The sequence below is a fragment of the Alexandromys fortis genome, unplaced genomic scaffold (assembly GCF_014885135.2).
Source record: "Alexandromys fortis isolate MF-2015 unplaced genomic scaffold, M_Fortis_MF-2015_v1.1 scaffold_144, whole genome shotgun sequence".
In the NCBI taxonomy this organism is placed as follows: Eukaryota; Metazoa; Chordata; class Mammalia; order Rodentia; family Cricetidae; genus Alexandromys; species Alexandromys fortis.
The window spans coordinates 2,865,815-2,892,087 of record NW_026068021.1 but is presented as its reverse complement, the minus strand read 5'-3'; the positions used below and the strand labels follow the sequence as shown (position 1 = coordinate 2,892,087).

At 51.3% G+C, this 26,273-nt stretch overlaps 1 protein-coding gene across 1 annotated transcript in view; it reads right to left on the bottom strand.

Annotated features, from left to right (window-relative positions):
* The window catches only part of Mad1l1 (mitotic arrest deficient 1 like 1), a 315,330-nt gene that overhangs the window by 85,393 nt on the left and 203,664 nt on the right, over positions 1–26,273 (bottom strand). Inside the window, exons 14-15 of the mRNA XM_050163154.1 lie at positions 24,825–24,913; positions 13,855–13,945 (exon numbers count right to left, since the gene is read on the bottom strand). Of these exons, the coding sequence (XP_050019111.1) occupies positions 13,855–13,945; positions 24,825–24,913 (180 nt within the window). The remainder of the gene's footprint in view (positions 1–13,854; positions 13,946–24,824; positions 24,914–26,273) is intronic.

Genomic DNA, 26,273 nt, shown 5'->3' with positions numbered 1-26,273 from the left:
ATCGACTTTGGGGAGGAAGGAGGCAATCAGCACAGCTGAATCTGTCCAGCCTGAGACCCTCCTACCATGAGGAATGCCAAGACAAGCCATTGTCTCACATTGTTGAGCATGAAGTCACAGCGATGCCTCGGTGCCTACTCAAAACAAGTACCCAGCTACGAACTGACAGGCAACAAGTGACAGCCCATCACTACCGCTGCCGTCCCCTCTCCGCAGCACCTGCACCTTATGACACACTGCATCATCTTAAACACTTGTTTTATTAGCTGTCCCCTAGCAGAGGTCATCTCTGTGAGGACAGGGCTGTCTGTCTTGTTCCTCCCAGTGCTGCTGGTACTGATAATGTGTCTGCTATAGCACAGAGTCTACTGAATGAATGCTTAACAAATAGAACATTTCTCGGGCCAGAATGTATTTCACAGGCTCAGAAATCAGATCACCAACTGAAGCATAAAGAGTCAAGAGGCCCAGAGAAATGGCCCCGCCTCCATCCTGTGACAATGCAACATCTCTGCTCCTGAGTAGATTATGGGCCACTGCTGCAGGCAGAGCAATCCCAATTGAAGAACTCTTGTCCCGGAACAGCCCCCTGGAGATGCAAGTGTTGCAGCAGAAGTAGCAGCTTCTACATACAGCACATAAATGGACGAGGCAGAGGCAAGGGCATCTCCTGGGTCTGTAGTCATGTGTGCTCGCACTTGGCACCCAGCACCTAGGTTTCTGTGCCCAAGTCATGTGTCAGGGCTGAAGGAAAGGGGTTCCAGGGCTTGGTCTGAGAAGGGAAGTCAAGTGGCATGGGTGGGGTGGCCACAAGGTGCAGGAGGTAAGTTGTGTGAGTGTCATCTGTGTTAAGGCTACTGTAGCCTCAAGACTACCAGAGAGAGATGTGCTACTACTACCATCAGACACACCGAGGGCTTTGCTGCAAGGAGGGGGTGCCACAGGCCTCAGAACCAGATCAGTGCCTTCTAAAATGTGCCAATCCACCTACCCAGAGGGGATCGTTAGATATGCCTGCTTCTGTGCCTGGGCATGTTTGAGCACTTGAGGAGCCAGGCAGCCAAGTGCCCTCCATCTACAGCTGACGCAATAGAGACCACTCGAGAAGAAAAGACGGGCCAGGCTTATGTCCACAGCACCAGATCCTGTCTCGTCACTGGTTTAGCTCTGCTTCCTCCCCAGGTATACCCGCTGCCTGTTGCAGACTGGGGCATCCGTGCCAATATGAAGGAGCCCCATCTAGGGGGCCGGTGAAGCATGCGAGACAAGCAGATGGGAACGAGTGAGCAACATCGCTGAGTCTGCTGCAGGCTGACAGCTTTGAAGAAGAAAGGGGAGAATGGCTGTAATCTGCTGCTAAAATTTGTTGCCTTGTTTGATTCGCAGCTGAGGAAACTGTGGAGATACTGACAAGAATCTCAAAAGGAAAATTCTGGAACCTTCCTTTGATGCCACGATGCAATCATTGACTAAACAAAAACATCTCACTTGCTGAGCGAGCGAGCTGACGTTTTCTGCTAATGACCGTGGACACACAAGAGCCGGCAGAGGGTGAGGCAAGAGGGTGGCAACATCAGGGACATTCGGTGGCCCCTGGCCAGGTCCGTGCAGGGGCTCCTCCGGGGCATGGTGTGGACTTCTGGAAAGAGAGGTGACTCTTCTCACCCCCTGTCCACTCTGTGACTTTCTATCTGTTGTTCAAGCCCATGTAAGCTCAAGTGACCAGCAACTACTCTCCATCCAGCAGGCCATCAGGAGGCACATGGCTGGGTGGGCCAGTAGCTGGTGGATTCTGTTCATGTAGTATGTTCTTCCCCTATTGGATGGGTGGTCTTTCACAGGACCTCCTAGCCACCAGTGCCTCAGTTTCCCTCTGTCAGGGGGAACATGGTGAATTTGGTCTTCTTTGTATGTGGTATATATAGGTAGGTACAAGTGTGCTGCATACAGTTAAATGTATAGGCCCATGCACATATGGAAGCTAGAGCTGGACATGGGGGAGCTCCTCTACTGCTCTTAGTATTATTGCCTTGAAATAGCATCTTTTCATTGAACTAGAAGCTCACCATTTTAGCCAGTGAGCAAGCTCTTGAGCTCCACCTGTTTCTACCCTCCAATGCTGAGGTTACAAGCATATGCCACGCCTGGCATTTTAAATGCATGCTAGGGATTTGAACTTGCGTCCTATTCACTGAACCAATTCCCCAGTCCTAGTGAATCTGGTCTTTAAGAACCTTTCTTCAGCTGGGCGGTGGTGGTACATACCTTTAGTTCCAGCACTTGGGAGGCAGGTCAATTTCTGTGAGTTTGAGGCCAACCTGGTCTACAGAGCAAGTTCCAACTGATGTTGCAGAGGACCCAATTTGGATCCCAATACCTGCACCAGATGGGTTACAACTGATAACTCACAGTTGCAGGGGATCGAATATGGGCACCTATAAGTATCCACATGGCATATATAAGCACATAGCAGGCATGCACACACACACACATACATACACACACACACACACACACACAGATACACGCACAAAGAACCTTCTAGCCAGTGAGATGGCTCAGTAGGTAAAGGCAAAAAAATACCTGTCGCTAATGCTGACAACCTGAGTTCTATCCCTGGGAACCATTTGGGAGAAGTAGAGAAGTGATTCCCACAGGTTGCCTTATACACTTATGCTATGTTTATGGTACATGCATATTCATATACATAAACACATAAAATAAATAATAAATAAAAACATAATGAAAATTTAACTAGATCTCCTATGTCCCCATGGGAGGACAGCTGCCCCTAGCCTCACTCCTCTGGGTCCAGCTGCCCTAGGGAAGGTCCAGGCAGCAAGCTAAGAGCCAAGGCCGCCTGCCACTGGGTGCCTGACTCGCATACCAAGAGACCCTGCTGGAAAGAAGCAGCAACGCGAGGAGAATTAAAAAGCACAGTTAAATAACCGCCGATCCTCATGCATATTTATAAGTCGCTCGACTCAAAACTAAATCAATACCTCTCCCAGCTGAGCTCCGCAGCTCCATAGCAAGAGTGAGGCTTCTGGTGGACTGCTGGATCTGGGAGCAGGGGCAGAGCTGGAAGAAGAAGAAGCAAAGTCTACAAGTATGGACCACAGGGCCCTCAGGTGGTCACTGCGTGGTCTCCCCTGCCCCACCCACCTTGTGCGACTTGCTTGCTCAGGAGACTAGGTTGGGCCATACTTCTGCCCTGCCCTAAGCAGCTCCAGGAACAGGACTAGGGAGAATGTTTGGGCCAGCATAGGTCAGAGCTATTTATGACACCCTTGGGTGCCTGACTCCTCGTAGATCAGAAAACAGGACATGATGTGTTGACCCAGCACAGACCCCAGACTGGATTGCTGGGCTTGAGGACACAGGCCCAGAGGACTACAGGTAAGTCTTGTTTAGCCACGGTAGGGCTGGTGGCTTCTAAGTTAGCAACTCCCTGCCTCCTTACAGGAAACCGCCTAGGGATCTGCCCACCCTAGATCTCAGCCTCCTCTGTGTATCATCCTTGAACCCCAGGTTCTGTGGGCTTGCTGAGCAACAAAAGAAAGAACTTGGAGGGTGGGGATTGGCCTTGTATAGCTGGGACAGGATGCCCTTGGGGCAGGTTCTCCCAAGCTCCTGTTGGACTGCCCAGGGCTGCAAGTCAGGCTTCCAGCACCTGACTTGGGCAACACCAATTCATCAATGCCTAAACATGCAGCTCCAAGGGGAAGGGAGTGTCTCTGACTTTCTCAGGCACAGACCTAGTGACCTGGGCCAGGCACTCAGAGCTCAGGAAGAAGGAGAGAGGGCTGGTGGCCACGTCAGGATGTCTAGTGTCAGCTTTCTTCAGCTGCTCTGCTTGGGCCTCCTGGCAGTGCCACAGAGTCGGACCAGCCCAGAAGTCAGTGATCCCACAGCCCCCAACACATTCTCATGTTCTAGGACACGTCCGGGGCTGCTTCCTCTACAGGCTCCAGTCTGTTCCTATGCTGAGATCACTGAGTGGCTCCAAGTCCTTAGGAAAGTCAACAAGGTGGGTAGATGTGAGCATGTTTGTCACAACAGCTTTTTAGGGTAGGCAGCTGCTGCCTAGGTGGCTCATGGGTCAAAAGCCAAAGGGTCAGCCAAACCAATGTTTTCAAATCTATCCCTGTGCCCAACACAACCCTTAAGATCTGTCTGCCTGTCCACCTGTCCCTCCTCATTCCCAAAGCTAAAATGCTAATTGTAACTTAGTAGTATTTGTTAACTGATTGTAACCAATTAGACTGTAACCACCTGTCTGCCTGCGCCTACCCCCAAACCCATGTTAGGCATGTCCAGGTGACTACCTCTCAGTGATCCTCAGGTTCACTAGCCATACTATCCATGAGCCTGAGGTTTTCATTAGACACCCCTAAGAACTGTGGTAGGTAAGGATGCCTACCACACTGAGGCACTACCAGGTGCAAACCCAGGCCCTTGCAAAGCCACAGCCCTTGTCTACCCAGTGGCATCAGAAGTGCTGACAGCAGCAAACAGAAGGAACAATAGAGTCTCATCAGAACATTTATGGCCACAGGTCTCAGGTATTTGTGTCCCAAGGTCCTCTGTCACCTGGAGGCACCTGTGGGTCACTAGCTCCCTCGTTCATCCTTACTTTCTCAGCAAAAAGCTGGGTCTGATCCAGTTTGCTTTAAATAGGCTCAGAAGCCAAAAGAACCCCAGAGTTGGCAAAGCCAAATTAAGAGCCTGGGACCGTGACAGCAGTTTAGTAGAAAGGGACCACCAAAGGATATGTAGTGCTTGCTGGATGCTTGCTGGTGAACAGGACCAGTCACCACAGGGCAGGGCAGCCAGAGGACTTGTCACTGTGGAGGTTACACCCAAGCTCAGGGATAATTGGCCACAGCAGAAGCCAGAGAGTTATCAGGAGTGGTCCCAAGCTCCTGGACCCGTGCTCCCTCTTTCCTCTCTGCATCTGGCTTGCAAGCCCAATGCACACAACAAATCAAATAGTGAAACAGGGGGCACAGGTAGGTCAAGGAAAGCTGAGGCTCAGTAACTGATCTACAGGCAACACTTAGGGTTAAGCAGCTAATATGTGGGACCCAGATGACATCAACGTTGGGTCCAGCTCCACCAGCTATGACCTGGGCCAGTCCTCAGGATCCCAGTCTCAGCTTTGTGACCCATAGATGACAACTGCCTCACTGTCGGTGACCAAGTTAGTCACCCTAGGCTTCTATAATAGCAGTCAGGGTGTGGGCATGAAACGGAGATTGTTCTTGGAGGAGAGGTGGGGTCCAGTTTGTGTCTATCGGGCCATAGCTTAGACTGTCATTCCCAGTGTCCTTAGGCTGGGACCAGCCAGAAGAAACTCTGGGAAGCAAGTAGGCTCTGTTCTCACAAGCTTCTCTCTGCACAGTAACCGGCTGCTGTCCACCCCCAAGCTCAGTTCTTGGTAAGGGCTGGCAGGAAGCTGCAGGGACATGGGCCAGCAGTAGCAGGATCAATTATGAGATGATGGTCAAGGGTCAATGAGGGATGAGCAGGCGTCCATGAGTGCGGGACCCGAGAGTTACCAGCCATAGCATACTGATGTGCATGGTGGGGCTTCTCTCCCTGTTCCCGGGTATCTGTCAGAGAAAGCTAATTCATTTTCTCTCTCAATTTTTTTTTAAAAAGTCTGTCTCCTGTAGCCCAGGCTGTCCTTGACGTCACTATGTAAGCCAGGAAGATGACCCTGAACTTCTCATCCTCCTGCCTCCACAACTCTACTATTGGGATTACAAGTGTGCGCCACTATGCCCAGTTTATGTGGCGCTGGGGAGCAAGGTTAGGCTTCACGCATGCTAAGTGAGCACTCCACGACCCGAGTCATATGACCAGCCTCTTAGGATTTTTTAAACTATGAAATATCCCATTGATCCATGACTCAGGGTGTAGCCCAGTGTGTTAAACACACCCAGTGCCATACTGCCATGACTGCCCTGCCACCCATCCAGAATGCCTCATCTTCCTCAACTGAAACTGGCATTAAATACTAACTCCCTGTCCCACCCCAGCCTGGCTCCCACTTCTCTACTTTACAGCTGTAGAGACTTGATATTCAAGGGAATCAGACAGCATGGATGTTTTGCAGATTGACTTATTTTTCTTAGTGAGTATCTTCAGGGTGTATCCATACTGCATCAGGAACCAGGATTTAATTCTGGGTTGAATAATGTACCATGACATAGAAAGACTATCTACTTATCTGCCCGTGGACATTAGTGGCCCGTGTGAGCCCAGGGTTTGGATGTTGCTCCCGTGCCCTACCGCTGATCCTTTTGGACTTGATAGATCATGGTTAAAGCAAGGTGCTTTTGGATTGTTTGGGTTTCCCTAAAACAGGGTTCTTCATATGGTCTAGGCAGGTCTTGATCTTCTTATCCATCTGCTTTAGCCTCCTGACTGCTGAGACCAAACGCCTGGGCCAACACATCTAGCACCAGAGAGCAGTCTTCCAATGACCATGGCACCCACAGCAAGCATCATGGAGCCCCTCAAGACATTTCCCGTAGGAATTGGTCTTATCTATAATACTGGAGTCAATCTTATCTCTGTCAGCATCATACTCTACGACCAAGACAGAGTGAGCTTCATATAAACAGGTACTACCCTAAGGCTGTAGCTATGACTGGGCCACCTGGACAAACCCAGCCCATCTGTTTTGGGCACAGATGGTGAAAAGGGTGGTAAACAGTGCCAATTATGCCACACCCTGCATAGCACTGCTCCTTCCATGTAACTCTGCTCATCCTTGGCAACTGTTCCATTCATTCACCTCCCCATGGAAACAGTTTGGCTGGAGAGTCTCCATGTCTGTCCCAGTATGCTCATCTCTCATTGTACCTTGCTGTAAGACAATACACAGTGTGTGAGAGAATGTCAGTTCACCCAAAAATATTAGTCACAAGTAACAGTGATTTCTCTAAGTGCATGCCTTCTATAGTGGTTCAATGATAAAGCCCCTGCCTAGAATCCCCCAGTGAGAGGCTGGGGTGTGGCTCAGTGGTAGAGCCCCTGCCTAGAATCCCCCAGTGAGGGGCTGGGGTGTGGCTCAGTGGTAGAGCCCCTGCCTAGAATCCCCCAGTGAGGGGCTGGGGTGTGGCTCAGTGGTAGAGCACCTGCCTAGACTCCCCCAGTAAAGGGGCTGGAGTGTGGCTCAGTGGTAGTACACCTGCCAGTGGAGAACTGGGGGTGTGGTTCAGCGATGATGGCTCCCTTAGCATGCACATGGCCTTGGGTTCCATCTCCAGCACAGTCAAAAGGACATTGGGTTCCTAACTTTCCAATCTAAATCTGTCACAAGGACCCCAAGGAGATAAAGCTGCCTTGTCATTTAAGAGTGAGATCACCAAAACCTTAGATGCATCAAGAGAGGAAGCTCATAATCAAGCAGCCTGCTTTCTGGGTCATGTGTGCTGCCGAGCAGGCTGTAGGTAGAGATGCCAATGGGCATAAGCTAGAAGGGCACAAAACTGCTGCAAGAAGGGACCATGGGGCACATGCGAGCCTGTCAGATAACCTCTGTCTCCTGACCAAACTGCTTATGGCAAGTCAGATTGCTGTCAAACCAGTAGTTGAGGGGCCAGGGGGCCAAGCTAGGGTCTGTGGAGTATGAAGATCCTGGATGCATGGGAAGGCAGAAGGTTCCAGCAAGTTCAGAGCTCTAGCAGGAGAAGCAGCTGGTGCCTGAGGGCCTGTAGGCTCAAGGGACTAAGCTCTGCAGGAGGTGACATCAAGAAGAGGAGGGGCTTAGTAGGGAGGGTGCATCGCCGCTCATAAACAATCAAAAGAAATCAGTGCCTGTGGAAATTCACCACTCTAATGCCCATCAGCAAGCTGGCTGTTTTTAGTCTCCAGCGTTAATAAACATGAGCAGTCTGCACTCACCTCTGCGGGTCTGTGTTCTCTGTCCTCTCACTGAGCATCTTACTTTACACAGACATTCAGGAAGACAGGCCTTGGAGGCCACGCCAGGAGAGGCGCTGAGCTCATCTCTGTACAAGACCAGCTCCTAGCCCTGGCACAAGGTAGAGTCAGGAAGGACATATCCTTGTCTCGTGCAAGATGCTAAGCCATGATAGGGTGTGAGGTGCATACATGGTATACCAGTTACATGGGAGCTGAGACAGGTGGGTCCAAGTTCAAGGCCTGCCTGGACTAAACAGTGGATCTCCAAGCCAACCTCGGTAACTTGGTCTCACAATAAAAAAGAAGGCTGGGGATGTGTCTCAATGTACTATGCCTGTCTAGAATCCCCCAGTGAGGCTGGGGTATGGTTCAGTGGTAGAGTCCCTGCCTAGAATCCCCCAGTGAGGGGCTGGGGTGTGGTTCAGTGGTAGAGCACTGCCTGGAATCCCCCAGTGAGGGGCTGGGGTGTGGTTCAGTGGTAGAGTCCCTGCCTAGAATCCCCCAGTGAAGGGCTGGGGTGTGGCTCAGTGGTAGAGCCCCTGCCTGGAAGCCTCCAGTGAGGGGCTAGGGTGTGACTCCGTGGTAGAGTCCCTGCCTAGAATCCCCCAGTGAGGGGCTGGGGTGTGACTCAGTGGTAAAGCACTTAGCTAGCACACCCAAGACCCTTGGGTGTAATCTGAACACTGCAAAGAAATAAAAGGGAAAGGAAAAGGGGGGAGGGTGGTGAAAGCAGCAAAGGTCCACAGGGAGCTACCACATAGAAACAGCAATCGTACATTAACAGTTCTCACATCAAGACAAAACCAGATTTGTTCCATAGGGATACAAAGGCATTCCCCAACTAAGAGACAAGAACACGCTGGCTCAAGAAGAGCAGGCATAGACAGCGCCAAGCCTCCAAATTCAGCCTATGACCACAATTCTAGTCAAGATTCCCAGGCTACCCACAAGGAGCTGCACAAAGGTCCTGGGCAGGGGTTGGGGTCAAACATTGCAACATCATTGTCTCTGTGGATACCGGAGGGGAGAGTGCTGGTCATAGCTGGATTGAGCAGGATGGGAGTGCTGGCCATGGCTGGGCAGGATGGAAGGGCTAACCATGGCTAGGCTGAGCAGGATGGAAGTGTTGGCTATCAGTGGGCTGAGCAGGATGGGAATACTGGCCATGGCTGGGCCGAGCAGGATGGGAGTGCTGGCATTGTCTGGACTGAGCAGGATGGGAGTGCTGGCATTGGCTAGGCTGAGCAGGATGGGAGTGCTGGCATTGGCTGGACTGAGCAGGATGGGAGTGCTGGCCATGGCTGGACTGAGCAGGATAGGAGTGCTGGCATTGGCTAGGCTAGGCAGAGCAAATGGATTCAAGACAGTGGCAAGAGGGGATTCTGACTTGGACCCTGCAGCCTAGGCAACACTGAGAAGTTCAGTGCTCTGTGGGCCTCGGGAGACATTCCAGGTCCTTAGGAAAGAACTGGGCTGATATGGACTGACAGGCAGGGATTGTCTGAGATGCTCCTACAGGAAACCTCAAATCTCTGCTCTGATGTCTGAATGCTGGTATGCCACTTCTTGCCCTGTGGCATGTCATGGCCTTTCATGGCCTTTGCACAGGGAGCACTGATGCCACCTCCTCTGTGTCACTCAGCACTCAGGTTGGGGCTGCGGGGCATGAGAGACCGGTGCTGGCACAGCCTGGAAATCAAGGATCTAGACAATGCTAGTTCTTCCATAGGGTATCTTAGGGCCTTGCCTGACATGGGTGTTTCATGGTGATACCCTGACATTGCAGAAGTGTGTGCAGTGAGCCACCCAGAAGCCAGATGCCTGGGTCAGCAACCAGTCAAGGATCAAGACTGGGAGGATAGGATGAGGTGGGACAGGTGAGGGCTTGGGATGTTGTCCTTGACTTGGGCAGGATGCTCTGGATGGGTGCTACTGACATGAACCACTGGAGCAGCAGAAAGGCAGAGGGCCATACATTCGGCAAATCCCAGGATGCTGCAGGGGAAGGTGGATGTGAGGCAGGTGCGGGCACAGGAAGAGGTGAGGCTGGGCACCCTAACCGCACTGCTGCCTGTGACGCAGTCAGGAGCAGGGACGTCTGCAGGCACAGAGAGCTTTCCGCTCCCAGGAAACCCAGCAATTTTCTGCCCACTCCATTTCCAAAAAAGATATACTGATTTTAAATGTCACTGGGCAGCCGTCTGGGCTCTGTTCTGAGAAGCACTTTAGGAGGACTACAAGGTAGCATGGACACCAGCCCAGCCTCCCCTGACTGCGGGAGGTCTATGCCAGGCTGAACTGGAAGGGATCTATGGAGGATGGTCATCTTAAAGGCCTGGCTCTGGGGTCGACTGGCACAGCCTCACTGGTGGAGGGAGGAGCTCAGCTCCAAGATGAGGCAATATTGTAGGACGGCGGGGGCCGGGGTGTCAGATTCCAGAGATGAATTCGCTTAATTACATGCATGCTCGAGTGCTTAGAGGAAGTGTACAGATGTCTGCAATTTAGTTTCAAATGCATCAAAAGAATAAAATGGACTGATGGATGGCAGAGGGATGGGTAGGAATGTCATACAGCCACAAGTGTGCTGTTCCTGGCAGGATGTAGGTGGTAGATAAGTGGGCATTCACTGTAAAATTCTTTCAACTTCTTTAACTTGAAAATGCTCACAGTAAAGCACTAGAGAGAAGCAGCAAGGAACAGCTTCCATGGAGGCCCGCCCTTACTGCCTAGGATGCGGGACCCAGGAGGCATGACCAAGTCCCAAGGCTGGGTCGCCACTGCATGTTTCACTTGTCACTAGGCAGGGATATTACATGCCCTGCTGGGAGGCCAGGGCCCAGGCAGTTTTTGTGGACAGGCTCCTCTGAGCCCCAGGGTGGTCAGAGCCCCTGAGAGGCCTATCCTTGGTGACCCCAAACAATATCCTGACCCAGTTCATCAGAAGCACATGTGTGGAGGCTTTTATGGGGACGTTGTGGGGAGCATGAGCCTCAGTGATAAAGTAGCTGTTCCTGCTCTTTGGGGATATACAAGGAGCCTAGGGGACAGAGACTTCAGATCTCTGTATCTGAGCCAGCCTCAGTTTCCCCATCTCTAAGTGAGGCCTTCCTGCAGATTTTTCGCCTTTCCTTTCCCCTTTTCACACAGAATCTCAGTTTGTAGTCCAGGCTCTGAAACATAAAAGCCTACTTCTCGGTCTCCTCAGTGCTGAGACTACAGGCCTACGCCATTGTGTCTAGCCTCCTTGAAGCTTTGACAAGGCTGTCTGTGAGTCATAAGTTTGCTATCCAGCCAGTCAAGGTAAGAGATCCCATTAGGCAAGCAGACCCTAGAATCCCATGGCCACCCCTTAGCTACAGTAGTAGTGCATGCAGATCACCCTGGTCAGTGTGCAAACAGCCGGTGACTCAGGAGACCCAGGAAGGATGGAGTCAACTTGGCCAGTCCACACATAGCCACTGTGATGACCCATCTACTGAGCCCCCAGGCACGCCCACACACCCAGCTCTAAGTGGTCACCAGAGTTTTGCTTCCTCGCCAACCAGCTGTGAACTAATTACAAAAAATTCTAACTAGTTGAGCTCCCTCTCCGAGCATATGTTCCCAATTAAGATGAACCGCAGCTGATTTTAATCAATCTTCCTTGAAGCGCCAACTTGAAGCCACTCTTCTCCTCTGGAGGGAAGGAGCGAGGAGGAGAGAGAGAGAGCAGGAAGCCGCCTGCATACTGAGCACATGGGTAAGGCTTGAGGAAGTCAAAGGCTGGCCAAGCTCTTCAGGGTTCCGGGCCCAAGCAGCCCCATTAGAGTGGCATAGGGGACCTGGGTCTCAAAGGGGCTGTCAACGAGAGCTATGACCGGGCCACTGGGAGAAGCCCCAGGATGCATGTTTTTTCCCTGGTGCCCTAGCGGCCCAGGTTCAGGACCAACATATAGTGGGAACAAGGTCTTTGCCCTTGATGAGAAAGTGACAGAGCGCTTGCTGAGAAGGGAGGGGGCGTGGTGGGCGGGACTCTAGCACAGGATTTCCTCAAGAATCCTCATTACCCCAGCCCTATAAAGAAAGTGCAGGGGCTCAGATGGGAAATCAACAAGCCCAAGCCCACCCACTGTGTGTGTTGCGGGAGGGGGGCCCTCTTTCCACTTGTCCAAGTCACCTATGTACTCAAGAGAATAGCTTCTGGGCCACTCCTGAGACAGCCGGGCCTGTTAGCCTTTCCCCCAGGCCCAGTCTCTTATGTTCCAGCCTCCATCCCTGTGCGCTAAGAAGGACTTGCCACCACCCTGCCAGCAGTACAGGCTGCTCAGACAAGCACTCCTGCACACGCTGGATGAGCAGTGAGAAACCAATTTTGACATTACCATAGGTGACCAATGCCACCTTGTAGGACCAGTTCAGTCCTGGGTACAAAACCCCTCCCTGCCCAGGTATGACAACAGCTGGGGTACACAGAGTAGACCCAGTCTGAAGCAGCCATGGCCATGTTTAGTTAGCATGGGGCCCTTAAGCTGAGTACCACACCTGGTGTGGTGTGCAGAGGGGAATGTGGAACTCAGTCTAACTCTCAGGATCAAAAAGGTTGAGTAAATGGCTTTTGTCTTTGCTGATAAAACAGACAGCACTACCTCGCCTGGGGAGACCTTCAGTGTGAGTGGCACAGGATGAGGATGTAGAGCTGGCATTCTGACCATCACCTGGTCTTCCTGATATGTGCCCATCTGTGAAGTCCAGCTGAGATCCAGCACTGCTAGGGGAGAAGGTGGTTTGGGATGTGTCAGGAGTTGGGGTACCCTGCTATAACCTCTAGCACTGGATGCAGAGTGTACCTGAAGGACAGCAAGCAACCTTGGCCCAAGAGCAAGTGGGGAAAGCCTACTTCCTGGAGTATAAACACAGTCTGGAGAGGCGGCAGTGGCGGAGGCTGTGGGACTGTCTAGAAATTTCTACCACTATGAGGGCTGAAGCCACAGCTGCCTATCTGCCACCTCAGGCTTCCATGTCACTGGGTACACCATCCCTGGGCTCCTGGCGATCATTTCATGATGTGGGCATTGTGCTCCAGGGTCATAGACTCATCCTGTCTTGCTGCCGAATGAAAGCTGTGGGCGTGGCTCATGTTTGCACTCAGTGCCAGCCAACTTGCACTGCTCCCCACACAGCAGGTGTGGATGTGGCCCAATAGCACCTGGCTCCCAGCAGGGATCTGCATTCCAGGTCTGAGCAGTACCGGGAACACACGCTTGTGGTCCTGCGGGATGGAGACTTGCAAATCCCACTCTTGTGTCATCCACATGGGGCACAGAACGCTGGCATTTCCTCTAGTTGTGCTGTCCCTGAAGTCTCAGCTAGCTGCACCGAAAGCCATTTATCACCCCATCCTGACACAATTCTGCAGCCAGGTAGCCTTGATTCACCCTCCAGCAGCCCTCGGCCCAGGACAGTGGCCCAATTAGAACAGAACAGGATGACAGGTCCTAGGGCTGGGCTTGAGTACAGCCAAGGTTCAGAACACCTCACTTCATCAAAGCTGTCACCTCTCCCATCACCAAGATTGGTAATGGGGACACGATTTGATTGCCTCTAATAGGTGCCAAGGTAAAAATCAATGGCCTGCTAGAAGCCAGGCACTCTCTAACCTGTGGGCTTCTTGCCATGAGCAGTGTGATCAGGAGGAAGAAAACTAAAAAGAAACAGCCCAAAGCAGACAACAGTGAAGGTCACGGCCACAGGGAGATGGGAGCGGTGGGCGACAGCACCAGAGAGAACAGAAAAGCAGGAAGACCAAGGGCATGAGGAGGGCCCTGGACAACGATCCTGATGAGTGGCGCAGGAGGAAGTCAGGGTTTCATTCAGGGAAGCTGGGAGGAGTAAAGGTTGCACAGCGCACATCTCTCTGGCCATCCCATCACCTACCTGTAGGGTAAGCCTCTCCATCTGCATCTCCAGCGCCTGCTTTTCCTGTTCCAGGCGACTCCGCTCACTTTCCAGCTCCTCCACCTTCAACCTGCGAGGAGATCATGACATGATCAGATGCCACTACAGCCCGACTCCAAGGGAAGGTTATGGCCGTGGTGCTGATCCCAAGGGTGCAGGGTGGGTGGCAGTGGGTAGTATTTGTTGAAGCACAAGAACTCAAGCCAGTGGGTCTTGGCTGATCCCACGGCTTGGCTAGAAGCCAATAAGAAATCTCAGGGCCCTGGTTAACCACAGACAGTGACTAGAGGCTGGAGGTGAAACTGAGAAATAGAAAAATGACTTCAAGGGTCTTCAGAATGATAAAAAGGCAAAAGAGTGCTAATGTGACAGGGAGGGGACTGGGGACATGGGAGTCTTGGACAAGCCATCAAGCCGTAGATCCAGTTGAATACACAATACACCAACTAAGCCACCCAATAACAATGGAGCAAGTTTTCAAAACTGTGCACTCTAGGGGCCTGAAGCATAGTAGCCAGCTTCAGGGACCAGAAAGGAAACCCATTGTCCACAGAGCACTTCAGAACTGAGCAGACAACCAAAGCAAGCCAAGAGCAAAGATCTGGTCACTTGGAAACGTAAGAACACACACTAAATATGCTGTTCAAAGAAAGTTGAGGAAATCAGAAAACACATTGAACTGGACACAGCTTATCTAAGAAGGTCAAGCTTGGAGAAAGATTTGTATGTAGGATCCAGTGTTCTTGTGAAAAAGAATTATCTCAAGTCAATAACCCAGGCTCCACTGCAAGAATAAAGGATGAGAAGGATGGGTACACACCTGGGATCCAGCCCCAGGGAAATGAAGCAGAGGGGACCAGGAGCTCATGGACAGTTTTATGAGGCAGGATCTCATTGCATTGCCCTGGTTGGCCTGGAGTAGTACATAGAACACTCCAGAGCAAGCCTAATGCATTGCCACAAGACCCAAGTTTTAGTAAGATGAAGATATTCATTTAATAGAATGCATGCCATAAATGAAGTTAGAGACCAATGGCAGAGGGAAAGCTAAAAAAAAAAAAAAAAAATCTTAGTAGGAGGCAATTCAACAAAATGCTCTTGCTGGGGAGATGACCTCATGAGTGCTTTCCTTGAAAGCATGAGGGCTTCTAGCCCCCAGCACCTACATGAAAACCTGGATGTGTGATGCACACTTGGAATCCCAATGCTGGGGAGGCAGAGACCAGAACAGTGGCTCTCAACCGTAGGCTCTAGCTGAGCTGGAAGCTGGCAGCAGACTAGAGACAATGAGGATTTGGCTGTGTGAGAGTGCCGAGGAAAAGCCCAGCACCAGAAGCTGATGGTTTGAAAAGGGCACAGCAACAAGCCCTCACGTGGCAAGCAAATCAACCAGGGAGGAGAGCTCACTATGACACTGAAGATTCCAGAGGACAGTCCCATTGGCTTCACAGGATAAAGGTTGCAAAATGATGTTAGGGACAACGGGGCACACATCTGAATACCCAAGATGACACAGGAAGACTCCTACTGATGCCACCTTCCAAAATGATTCTGAGAGAAGCAGATAAACCTTCGCCCAACACAGGAGTCAAATCAGAGGTCAAAGGTCTCCCAACCAAATGAAAGAGCCAAGCCAGCGGACATAGCAATTGCTTCAGAGATTACACACTCTCCCCCAACTCAGCAGAGAAAGGAAGGAGAAGGAAGCCCTTCTTCACGCACTGTGAGATCAGCAGTGGGCAGACATCAAATGAAGGCAAAGAGTCCCTCAGAAAACCTAGGCCAAGCGGGGCCTGCTAACCTAGCCATGTGGAGACTGACGCAGATCAAGAGTTAAAGGCTTTCCAGGCCACAGTTAAGTTCAAGGACTAGTCTCAAAATGTAAAAAGCAGTCATAGTAAGAGGGTGGGGAAAGGAGCTCAGGGCTGAGAGCGCTTGCCTAACATACATGAGATCCTAGGTTCAAACTGCAAAACTTAAATTAAAATGAACATTTTAAAATATGAAATAATTTAAGAAAAAAAAAAAGAAGCAAATGGAACTGAGACCAGTAAACCCGGGGGACAGATGTGGAAATGCCTGTTCACTGAAAGCTTTCCACACTACAGCAAGGCGATACAAGGCATCTATCTCAGCACCTAAACACATGCTATGTGGCTCTTCAATGAGCAAGGGCAGGAAGCCCTCCTCCATGCTGCTCTCGGCTGAGATGGGAAACCCTTCACCAAACCCATCCTCTTACACACAAGAAGGCAGTAACCTCAACGAGACATGGCAGTCCTGGGGCTGGGGGTGGGGTATGGACCAGGGGAGGAGGACAGCTGCAAGATTTCTTCAGGACAAGGCCTGTGAGGAAACTTGGTAGTTTATGGAGCTTTGCTACCAAGCCTGATGACCCGAGTTCCAGCACATGGTGGAAGGAGAGAACATACTTCCAAAAGTTATCCTCTGACTGCCACGTGTGCACCAGGTCATTCCCATGAGTGTGTGTGCACATGCACACGCACACACACACACACACACACACACATCAATGTAATAAAGTAATTTCTTTTAATTGGGACAATGCCTTCTCCGACTGCTTCCATCTGACCAAATTGCCAAAGCAATTAGACAAGACAATGAAATACAGGCTTCCACGTTGTAAAGGCAGTAAACGGCAGGGCTCTGTTCACAGATGCCCTGTTGATACATAAGCCCAAGCCCTGCAAAGCAGCACTGTAAAAATCAACATGTGAGCACTCTGTTGCACACTCCATCTGCCGCAGCATCGGAGAACAAAATATTTGTAAATAAATTTACACAAGGCAGAGTGAGATGATCCCATAAATTCCTTAAGACCTGCAGAGCATTGCCCCCCCCCACACACACATACAAGGAAAAGAAAAAAGAAAGAAAGAAAACTCATGTGTATATATAGACACTTGGGGCTGGAGAGAGGTCTCAGCAGTTACAAACACTTGCTACTCTTACAGAGGAACCAAGTGCAGTTACCAGTATCCACACAGGTTGATTAACAGCTGTCTGTAACTGTAGCGTCAGGGGATCCCATGCCCACTTCTGACTCCACAGTTACCTGCACTCACATGCACATACTCACGCAAACACACACACATACACATAATTACAAAATAAGAAAATGTTTATCTTTGTAGATACATAGACACTTATGTTCAGGGACAGGAAAGCTTAATGGGGTAAAACAGATAGGAAAAGAACAGCCAGCTGGGAAGATGTCCCTCCTGCCTCCAGACTCATAGCCATGGAAGGCAAAATCTAGCATGCTTGGTGAGTTCCAGGTAGGATTCAAAACACCAAGGTGAATAGCTTCTGAAGAATAACAACTGAGATCGTCCTCTAGCTGCTACACAGACATGCAGGCACACCTGCCCGTGTGTCCACAGCCTCCCCTCACACACATACAAGTGCACAGCACCTGCAGGAGCACACACACACACACACCACACACACACACACACACACACACACACACACACACACAGATGAGGGAGCAGAGCAGGCTCTGGGTTCCATCTCCAGAACTACAAAATTAATAGAAGATAGAAGAAGATCCAAGGATACACAGGAAGCCCACACAAACACAACATGAAGTAAATCGACATGCTTCTCTTTTTTGTTGTTCCTTTAGTTCTTTTTTGTTTGTTTGTTTGTATGTGTGCTTCACTAAAACAAAAAACAAAAACATATGAGCTGGGCATGGCGGCACATACATGCCTTTCATCCCAGCACATAGGAGGCTGAGGTAAAAGAGTAAGTTCAAGGCTAGTCTGAGCTATACAGTAAAACTTCATCTTAGAAAAGAATCAGGAACAACAACAAAACCCCATATCCAAACAAGCAGAGACTGCTAAAGATGGCGGTGTGAACACGGCACTTAGGAGCAGGCTCTCAGAATGTCACTGAAGTCGAGAATAAAGTCAGGCTTGCTTCTCTGAAGCCTAACGACAGAAAATAAAAGGGACAGCATCAAAAACACCCTTAGAAGTCGGAAGCTGATGGATGGGGAGGGGCAGTGACCCCCACAGCTGGATCCTCGACTATGACTGACCCCACAGGAGCTCCTACAGTACAGAGCCCTGCCAGGGGGTTCCAGAAGCAGGATGGGGGAGCGGGGAGGTTGAGCTGGGATGGGGTAGAAGGTCTTCCACAAACTTTTTGCACTTAAGGAAATGCAAGTCACAGCTTCTTCTTGTTCGGCTGGCTTTCTGAATGATTAGCAATAGCTTCAGCAACGACATGGGTTCCAGCCGAGTTGCTTCTGTAGGCTCGCTGCATGTGTCACCTGCCACTATGACACAGCCCCACCCCAGGAGCACTAGGCTCCCTCAGGCTGTGCTTTGTAGATACTCCCTGTCTTCTAGGAGTCTGATGAGTCAGCGGTGCCCATTCAGCTTCGGCTGGTGAGCAGCAGGGTCTCCAAGGAACCAAGCTTACAGGCCTGGAGCCATCTGTCTTGGAGCATTACAAATATGATTTCACATTTAAAGTGTTGGTCAACCTAATTCTACATCTTGGTTCAGGTGTTTCGTTTGTTCCTTTGGAGCAGGGTATCATGTAGCTCAGGTTGGTCTTAGCGCATTATAGAGCCCAGTATGACTCGGAACTCTGGGTCTCCTACCTCTACTTTCCCAGGCGGGGATTACAAGCAGAGCGGTGCGCTGGGGCTAGGTTTTGGTTCTGTGGGGCGTGTGGACCTGCTAGTGGAGGCTGGAGTTCCTGTGATATCCTTCAGTGGCCACGGGCTCTCCATACAGCAGTGTCCCTGTGTCATTCCTGATACCGTTCATTTGTTTCTCCATGTACTTGTCACTTTTGTTGGCAGTTTGTCAATTTTATGGATTTTTGCCCTAGAAAAACAGCCTTTTGCTTCAGCATTTTTCTCAATTGTGTTTCTTTTTTCAAGTTCATTACCTCCTTCTTCCTCCTCATCCTGGGCTCCTTTGCTCGCCATGTCCTCCTGGTGGCGGAGCCAGGGCCTCTGCTCTGTCAGCTGGAACACTGGGTGCCGCAGGTTCTCTTCTCTCCGTGGCTCTGATCTGATGAGAGTGTTTTCATCAGCGTTCACTTGTTCCTCTCCCCCTCCAAACTTCCTGTCTGATCCGCAGGCAGTTCAGAAGCATGCTGGTAATTTCCACATGGATACAGCTTTTCCTCTTGCATTCTGTTACTGATGTCTACTTTGAGTTGGCTGTGGCCAGATGACATACTCTCTGTGAACACCCATGCAATTCATGTGGAAGCTGGAGAAGGACATCAGGTGTCCTGCTCTATCACTCTCCAGCTATTCTCCTGAGGTAGGGTCTCTCACTGAGCCCCAAGCTAGGCTGGTGGCCAGAAAGCCCCAGGAATCCTCTTGTCTTATGCCACTGAAGTTTCACGCAGGCACTGTGCAGTCATGCCTAAATATTTACGTGTTTGAACTCAGGTCCTTGTGTTCATAAAGAAAGAGCTGTTACTCACTGAGCCATCTCTCTTATACCTGATTCCTCAGGATTTGTGAGGGTTTGTTTTATGACTAAAGACATGGCCAATAACGGGGACCTTCCTGGTGCGTATGGGGACAAAGGGCTCCACAAACATAGACTATGTCTGCTCATCCTAGCAACCACAGGGAGCAGTACGCATCTGTCACCCAGTCGCAGCTAACCCAATGCCTGCATCTCTGAGCTCTGGTCTTCAGCACAGGCAGCAGCATGGGGTCGAAAGCAGAGGAAGGCTCTCCACACTCTGACATGGCACAGAGAAGCCCCAATACGTGTGGGTGTGAACAAGGCTCCCCTGCAGGGTTCAGCTGACTCCAGCCCCCATGGGCAGAGGCTGAAGCCACGCCCTCCCAGCAGAACCCCAGGCTTGTGCTCACACTGCTGCTGCTTTGCTCTGGTGGGATAGAGAGGGTGGTGTTGGTAGGCACATGACCCCTTCCTGGTACTGGCCAACTCAAGGGGCAGTCAGAGTCCAGCTACGATTAGGCTGTCTCTTCCTCTCTGTGTGGCCCAGTTTTGGGGTGTTTCTGTCAGTGTCTACTGCTATCAGGCCATCTGCCTCCATCTCTGCCCCCTCAATCTGCCATGTATATACAGGTCTTCAGATACAGGAAGATGGCCCCAGAGGAGAGGGCTGCCCAGTGACCGAAGCTGGACATTGAAGACCTCCTTAGTAACCAGCTCTCCCTCTCCTACCTGTTTCTTATCCCCATGCCACATCTGCTGGACTACAGGTTGGCCTCAGTCTCCTGAAAGGACGAGATCTCTGCACAGAGGACAGGCTGTCAGGTTAGGAAGGATGTCCCGTCACTGTCAGCAGAGACTGCTGTCCCATACTCAGCTCCCAGGAGCTGTCTGGACCACAGCCTCCAGGTCTGAGCTTCCAAAGACATACTGGGCCACAAGAGGAGGTCAGACGATGCCTGCCATGAGCACCCCGGTGAAACAGTCCAGACAAGCCCCGCTTGTGAAGACACAATGACAAATGACAAGCTGTCCAAACAAAAGGTCTCCTGCAACTTGCTGAGCCCTCTCCTGGAGAGGGTGACCCAGTCATGGAGTTCCTGCTTTCCCCGAGAAAGGCCAATAGGCACGGTAACCTCGGGCCCCCTAGAGTCTGGGAATGCCTGCTCAGGCTGGGGCCCCCGCAGGCGGTGAACAGGGCCAGGGAAGGAGAGAGGTTGTGGAGTGTGACTAACAGGTTCTGGCCCAGACATGCAAGCCCACAGTCTACCCAGCTGCTAAACCCGCAGACACTTAGGATTTGTCAGAGCTCCTGTCTGACAGTGGAAAGTAACGAGCCCAGATTTGTTCCAGGCGAGAGGCCCTCAGCTGCCACCACTTAGCTTTGCACTGGTGCTCCTGGCTTCATGGAAGGGCCATGCAAAGCCACAGGTGTGTGCAATTCGGATACAATACAAATAGCTGTGCAAATTTTGTGCCTATGTGTGCATGCCTGTGGAGGCCAGGGGTCAACAACAGGTGTCTAGTCTTCCCCTCTTTATCTTAACTTTTGAGATATGATCTCTCATTGAACCTGGAGCTCACCAGCTAGATGCGCTGACCAGTGAGTCCTAGGGCTCCTCCTGTCTCCTGTCTCTACCTTCCCAGGGATAGGATTACATAAGTCACAATACCTGACTTTAACAAACAAACAAACAAACAAACAAACAAACATGGGTCCTGGGGATCAAACTTAGCACCTCATGCTGGTGTAGCAAGCTTTTTACTCATGGAACCGTCTCTTCAGCCCTGGGCCCCTTATGTGTAGCCAATAGCTCCATGCAAATACACATGGCTATAGCCCATCCTCACAGTGTGCTGGGTAGCAGCAGCTACCCTGCCCTGTCTTCTGCATCTGCTAGCTGGCTGTGTTTGCAGTGACTGTCTAGAGTGAAGGGCAGGCTGACCTGAGGCAGGGCTCTCATGTCAGCTGTCTTCCTCTGAGTCAACCACTTCAGAAGTGGCCCTCCTCAGGAGCTGCATGAAGGACCAGTAGGAAAGGCTCTTCAGGATCAGGAGAGGGATCAAAAGGAGAGGAGGACTCTTGTTCCAAGAGGGCAGCTTCAATAAGGGCCCCCCACCCTTGCCCAGCTGGAGGAAGGTGAAACTTCAGAATCCACATGGCCAGTGTCCCTTCCAAGGGGAAGTGGGGCAGCAACAGAAGTCTAAAGACTCGGCTCCTCAGTGGAAGTGGGCTGCCCCTCTGAGTACCCTCGAGCCAGAAGACAGCACAATGGGTCCCAGTGTGGTATCCCAGCAAAGCAAGATGCCATGCACAGAACATGCTCAAGATAACAGGACACTGACCCTACTGTGGCACTGTGGGAAACCGAGGCACAATGCTACAATGTCTGACAGAGCTGACAGGAAAAGTGGAACCAAGCATGCTAGTGCCAACAAAGGTCTGTGCTGGTATTTGTTTTTAGAATATTTATTTAGTCACCTTGATACAAGCTGGAGTCATCTGGGAGGAGGCAGTCTCAGTGGAGGAACTGCCTCCCTCCATCAAGCTGACAAGGAGGGCAAGTCTGTGGAGCATTTTCCTGATTTGTGATTGACGTGGGCAGTACTACCCCTGAGCAGGAAGTGCTGGAAGGTACAAGAGGAGCAAGCCATGAGGAAAAGTCAGTAAGCAGTGCTCGCCTACGGTCTCTGCTTCAGTTCCTGCTTGATTTACTGCCCTGGATTCCCTGTGATAGGACTGGGACACGTAGGCCAAATAAACTCTCTCCTCCCAAAGCTGCTTCTGTGGCCATGATGTTTATCACAGCAAAAGAAAGTAAGTTATGACAAAGGATGAGAGATGGCAGAAGACAACCCCCACCAACAGCTATAGGGACTGAAGAGTAAGCAGCTGTCCTTTGGGACAGGACTCAGGAGACTTATGCCAGGCTCAAGGAGAGAAGTTAGGCAAGTAAGTTAAGACCTGCATGCTTGGTCCAGCCTGAGTCATTTGAGCTCACTGCACAGAAGCCCTGCTCATCTAGACTTCTTCACATGCATGCACCAAGCTCACAGGTGCCACCTGGACAGCCCCGGTTTCCCTCCGCTGGAAAGCAGAAGCACCAGCAGGGCCATGGGCTGAAGCCCCTGCAGATGCACCGACCTGGTTCTTAGCAGCTACGAAGGCACCTCACTCACAGTGCTGTTCTCCTTAGGAGACCTGTGGACAGGAGGCTTGGTTCTTAGGACGATGTTAGCACCAAAGCCCCTTTTCGAAATTTAAAAATCATCAGACCTGCAGTGTACTTGACTCTCTTCCCCACAAACCTGATGCACTCTGGCCCACACCCCCACCAACCACACAAGAGGCTGTGGGGAGGACAGGCCTTCAGACAACACAGTGCCCATTGTATGAGGAGAATGGAGTTGCATTGGGGGCCATGCAGCTATCCAACACTGTGACTTTGACACTTGCCCATACCCAAATCCAAGTCCTCTGCCCACCAGCTGACACGGAGTTGTGTGGCCCTAAGGACCCCGTAGGGCAGTGACTGCAGACCAGCAGCTGCTTTACCTCATCTCCTCAGCCCTAGAGGTAGCACCTCTCAACCAGCACCTCCCAGTCAGAGGCAAAAAGAAAGCGGCCTCGACTCTGCTGTCCTCAGCTTCAGGTACCTAGGGTCTGCATGGAATATGCTTCCGGGTCCAGTAGACCCACCCTCAGCCAGCTGCCCACGAGGGTCTTTATCACAGAATAGATGTTGTGAAGTATCAGTGGGAGTGCTCGCTGTGTCTGCCCAGGAGCAGCCTCTCCAGCTTGGATGAGTCTCACAACAAATGCTTCCCAGCACTTGGCCTGGGCACGGCTGCCTGGCCTTGCCAAGTTCCTCTGCCTGGCCTAGGCAGCCAGCAATGCTTGATGCTACAAATCAGATCATGTCGTTTTTCTGCTTTAAAATGCCTAATGGCTCACCATCACTCACAGGATGAAGATCACGCTACTCGCCCGGGCCACACCAATTCTCCATACACTCAGCCACAGCACCAGCACTCTCCTCTTGCACCCAGATGCATGTCCCAGGAACCCTATCTCCAGACACCAGCTCTCACAGCACTACCCATAATTAAACAGCCACAAGTCCATGTGAATAATGTCCCCATTAAGCTATGAGCTGATGAAGACGGAATGTGTGGCTCTGCTGGCCAGTCAATTATCCACTCTGCTCTGCCCTGACAGTGCACAGCACATGCCACGCTGGGACAAATGCAAACAAACAGCTCTGTGCCTGGTATCCCCACAGAGCTACTTTCCAGGCCTGGGTCTTTATGAGAAGTACTTTGGCAATGAGAGGAAACCTCTAGCCCATAAGAGTCTTCGGCACTATACAATGAGCGCTTCTGGAAAGGTGTCAAGAAGTAAGCCTTCCTTACTTTGACCTCAACAGCCCTGCAAAGCAGGGAGTCAGTCACCAGTCATTACCCAAAGAGAGACAGAAGTCAGAAGAGTCTAACAGAGACAAGGCCAATTCCATACAGAGACAGGAACCCCATACAGTCTCTGGGACACCAAGAGACCAGCCTGAGAAGACTGCCTCCCCCCGTCCCCCCAAGCTCCATGCCATCTCATCAAGACCCCAGTGTCTACAAGATTTTCTTGTTCCCTAGGTCCCCATAGCAGCTCCTAAGCTGTCAAGTCCTGATTGCAAAGCAGGAGGAAGGCTTGCAGGGGGTGATCAACTCACCCTGCTGCCTCTGACAAGATGCCAGGGCAGGGATGATGGCCATCCAAGTCGTTTCAGGCAGAAGCAAGAACGGCAGGCCAGGAAAGAAACTGTTGGCAGTTCTGTTTGTGGGGACATGTGCCTGTAGTCCCCAGTGCTGTGGAGGCAGAGCCAGTAAGACCCTGGAGCTCACTGCCAGCCAGGTTAGCTGAACTGGAGAGCTCAGTTAGAGACTATCTCAAGAATTAAGGTGGAGGACATTTGCAGAAAATACCCCACCACGTGCACACACATATGCATAAGCATTTGAACACCCACACATGCACACACATACGCACATGGCAAAAGCAATAAGTTGTCTCCAAACAGGCACCAGAGGTGCCCTGCAAAGAGTCACACCCGAGGTTTGAAGCTTGGCCAGACTGTTCGTCTTTCTGTGAGGCAGTCTCTGAAAGATGCTTGCTTGCATCCTTCAATTCACTGCTGGCTGTGTGGCCTGCCGCTCACCCATGCTAGGCCTGGTGCCTCATGTTGCTGGCAGCAAGGCACGTCCTAATGGACACCCTGACAGGAGCCTCTGCTCCTCTTGAGTGTGGAGAACCAAGGCTAGGAGGACAGCTGTCGGTGCTGACCTGACACGTGATACAAGGGTTTCAGCAAACAACGTAACAGAAGCAAACAGCCTTGGGAAGGCAACAAGGCAAGGTCTCTGATGGACTCTGCTCAAGCTCTAGGGAGTGACACATGGGCGGCCAGAGGCTGAGAGAGGAGGCCATACCTGAGTGCATCCACCTCCTCCTTGCAGAATGGGAAGCTGGTCTCAGTTGAGCTTGTCTGGGCCCTTAGCATCTTCAGCTCCATCTCCAGCTATAAGGAAACACAGGGTAAGTGGTCAGCCTGTACAGAGACCCACAGCCCAGGTCCCTGACCCATCCCCAAAGTCCTGAAGTCTATATTTGAACATCCCCAGGGGAGATGCCTAGTTTGCGCTGCGGGCCTGGGAAAGACGGTCGTCTGGCCAGACACCCCATAGCCTAGACCCCCAGGCCACAAGGCATTCTGAGTCAGGTAAACACAGTTTTCACTTTCCCCATGCTCCTGATCCAAGATTAGGTGGGGAGACAGACATTCACGCACTGAGGAGAGCTACAGAACCTCAAAGACAGAGAGGGACAATGCGAGCAGAGATCACAGTCTAGAGTTACCACTGCTGGGATGGAACGTCACAGCATTTTCTACACGGTGATATGAACTGCCTGCCTGTCCTGGGCCATGGTCTGCAGGCTACTCTACACATCTGCTGGGAGGGGTGGGGTATGGACAGGGAGCCAGACACATCCCAGGCACAGACAACACAGGCAAGCTCAATCAGCCAGGCCCAGGGGGAAAGCAGATGGCTGCTGAACCAGTGGCTTCCTGAGCAGCAGGAAAGTCACCGGGAGCTGACCCTTGTTCCCTGCGTGCCCTCAGCCTCATTTCTCCAAAGAGATGCACACGGGGCCTAAGGACACACTGGAACTTGACAGTTATCTAGGCAGCTGGCCAGTGAATTCCTGGGATCCACCTGTCTCCACCTCCCCAGTGCTGGGATTACAAGTCCACATTTTTGCATGAGTTCTGGGGACAGCACAACACTTTACTGGCTGAGCGATCTACCTTGTCCCAAGGATGGTGTCATCTTAACATGCTGCTGGTTTTTGTTCCTAACACGCTGACACTGTCATCGATGGTACAGTTCCTCCACGGTGAGGCGCTAGCCACACATTGTTTATTTCCAGAGTCCTTCCCTTGCCTCCACACGCAAGCATGGCTTATGTGCTGTGGCAGGCCTCACAGTTTTGAGAATCTGATGGAATGGCCCCTGAGACTGGCTGTGCTGGAAGTACTTCCTGTTTCTTATTGATGAAGAAGGTAACAAGACTACATGGTGCGTGATGCTACAGCAAGAGCTGCATGTATGCATTTGTGTGTGCTCGTGCATGCACACGCGTTGGCTATGCACATGTAGCCTCAGTTTGGATATGTAGTTCAGAGGACAACTTGCAGGGATTTTTCTCTCATTCCACTGTATGAGTCCTGGAGATCAAACTCAGGTCATAAGGTTTGTGCCGTGTCTTTACCTGAGGACCCATTCTGCTGGCCTCATAAAGAGCAAGTCCTCAGTTGTAAAGCTCTCTGGCTTTGGAGAGACTGGTCAGATACACATGCATGCTCTGCGATCATGGAA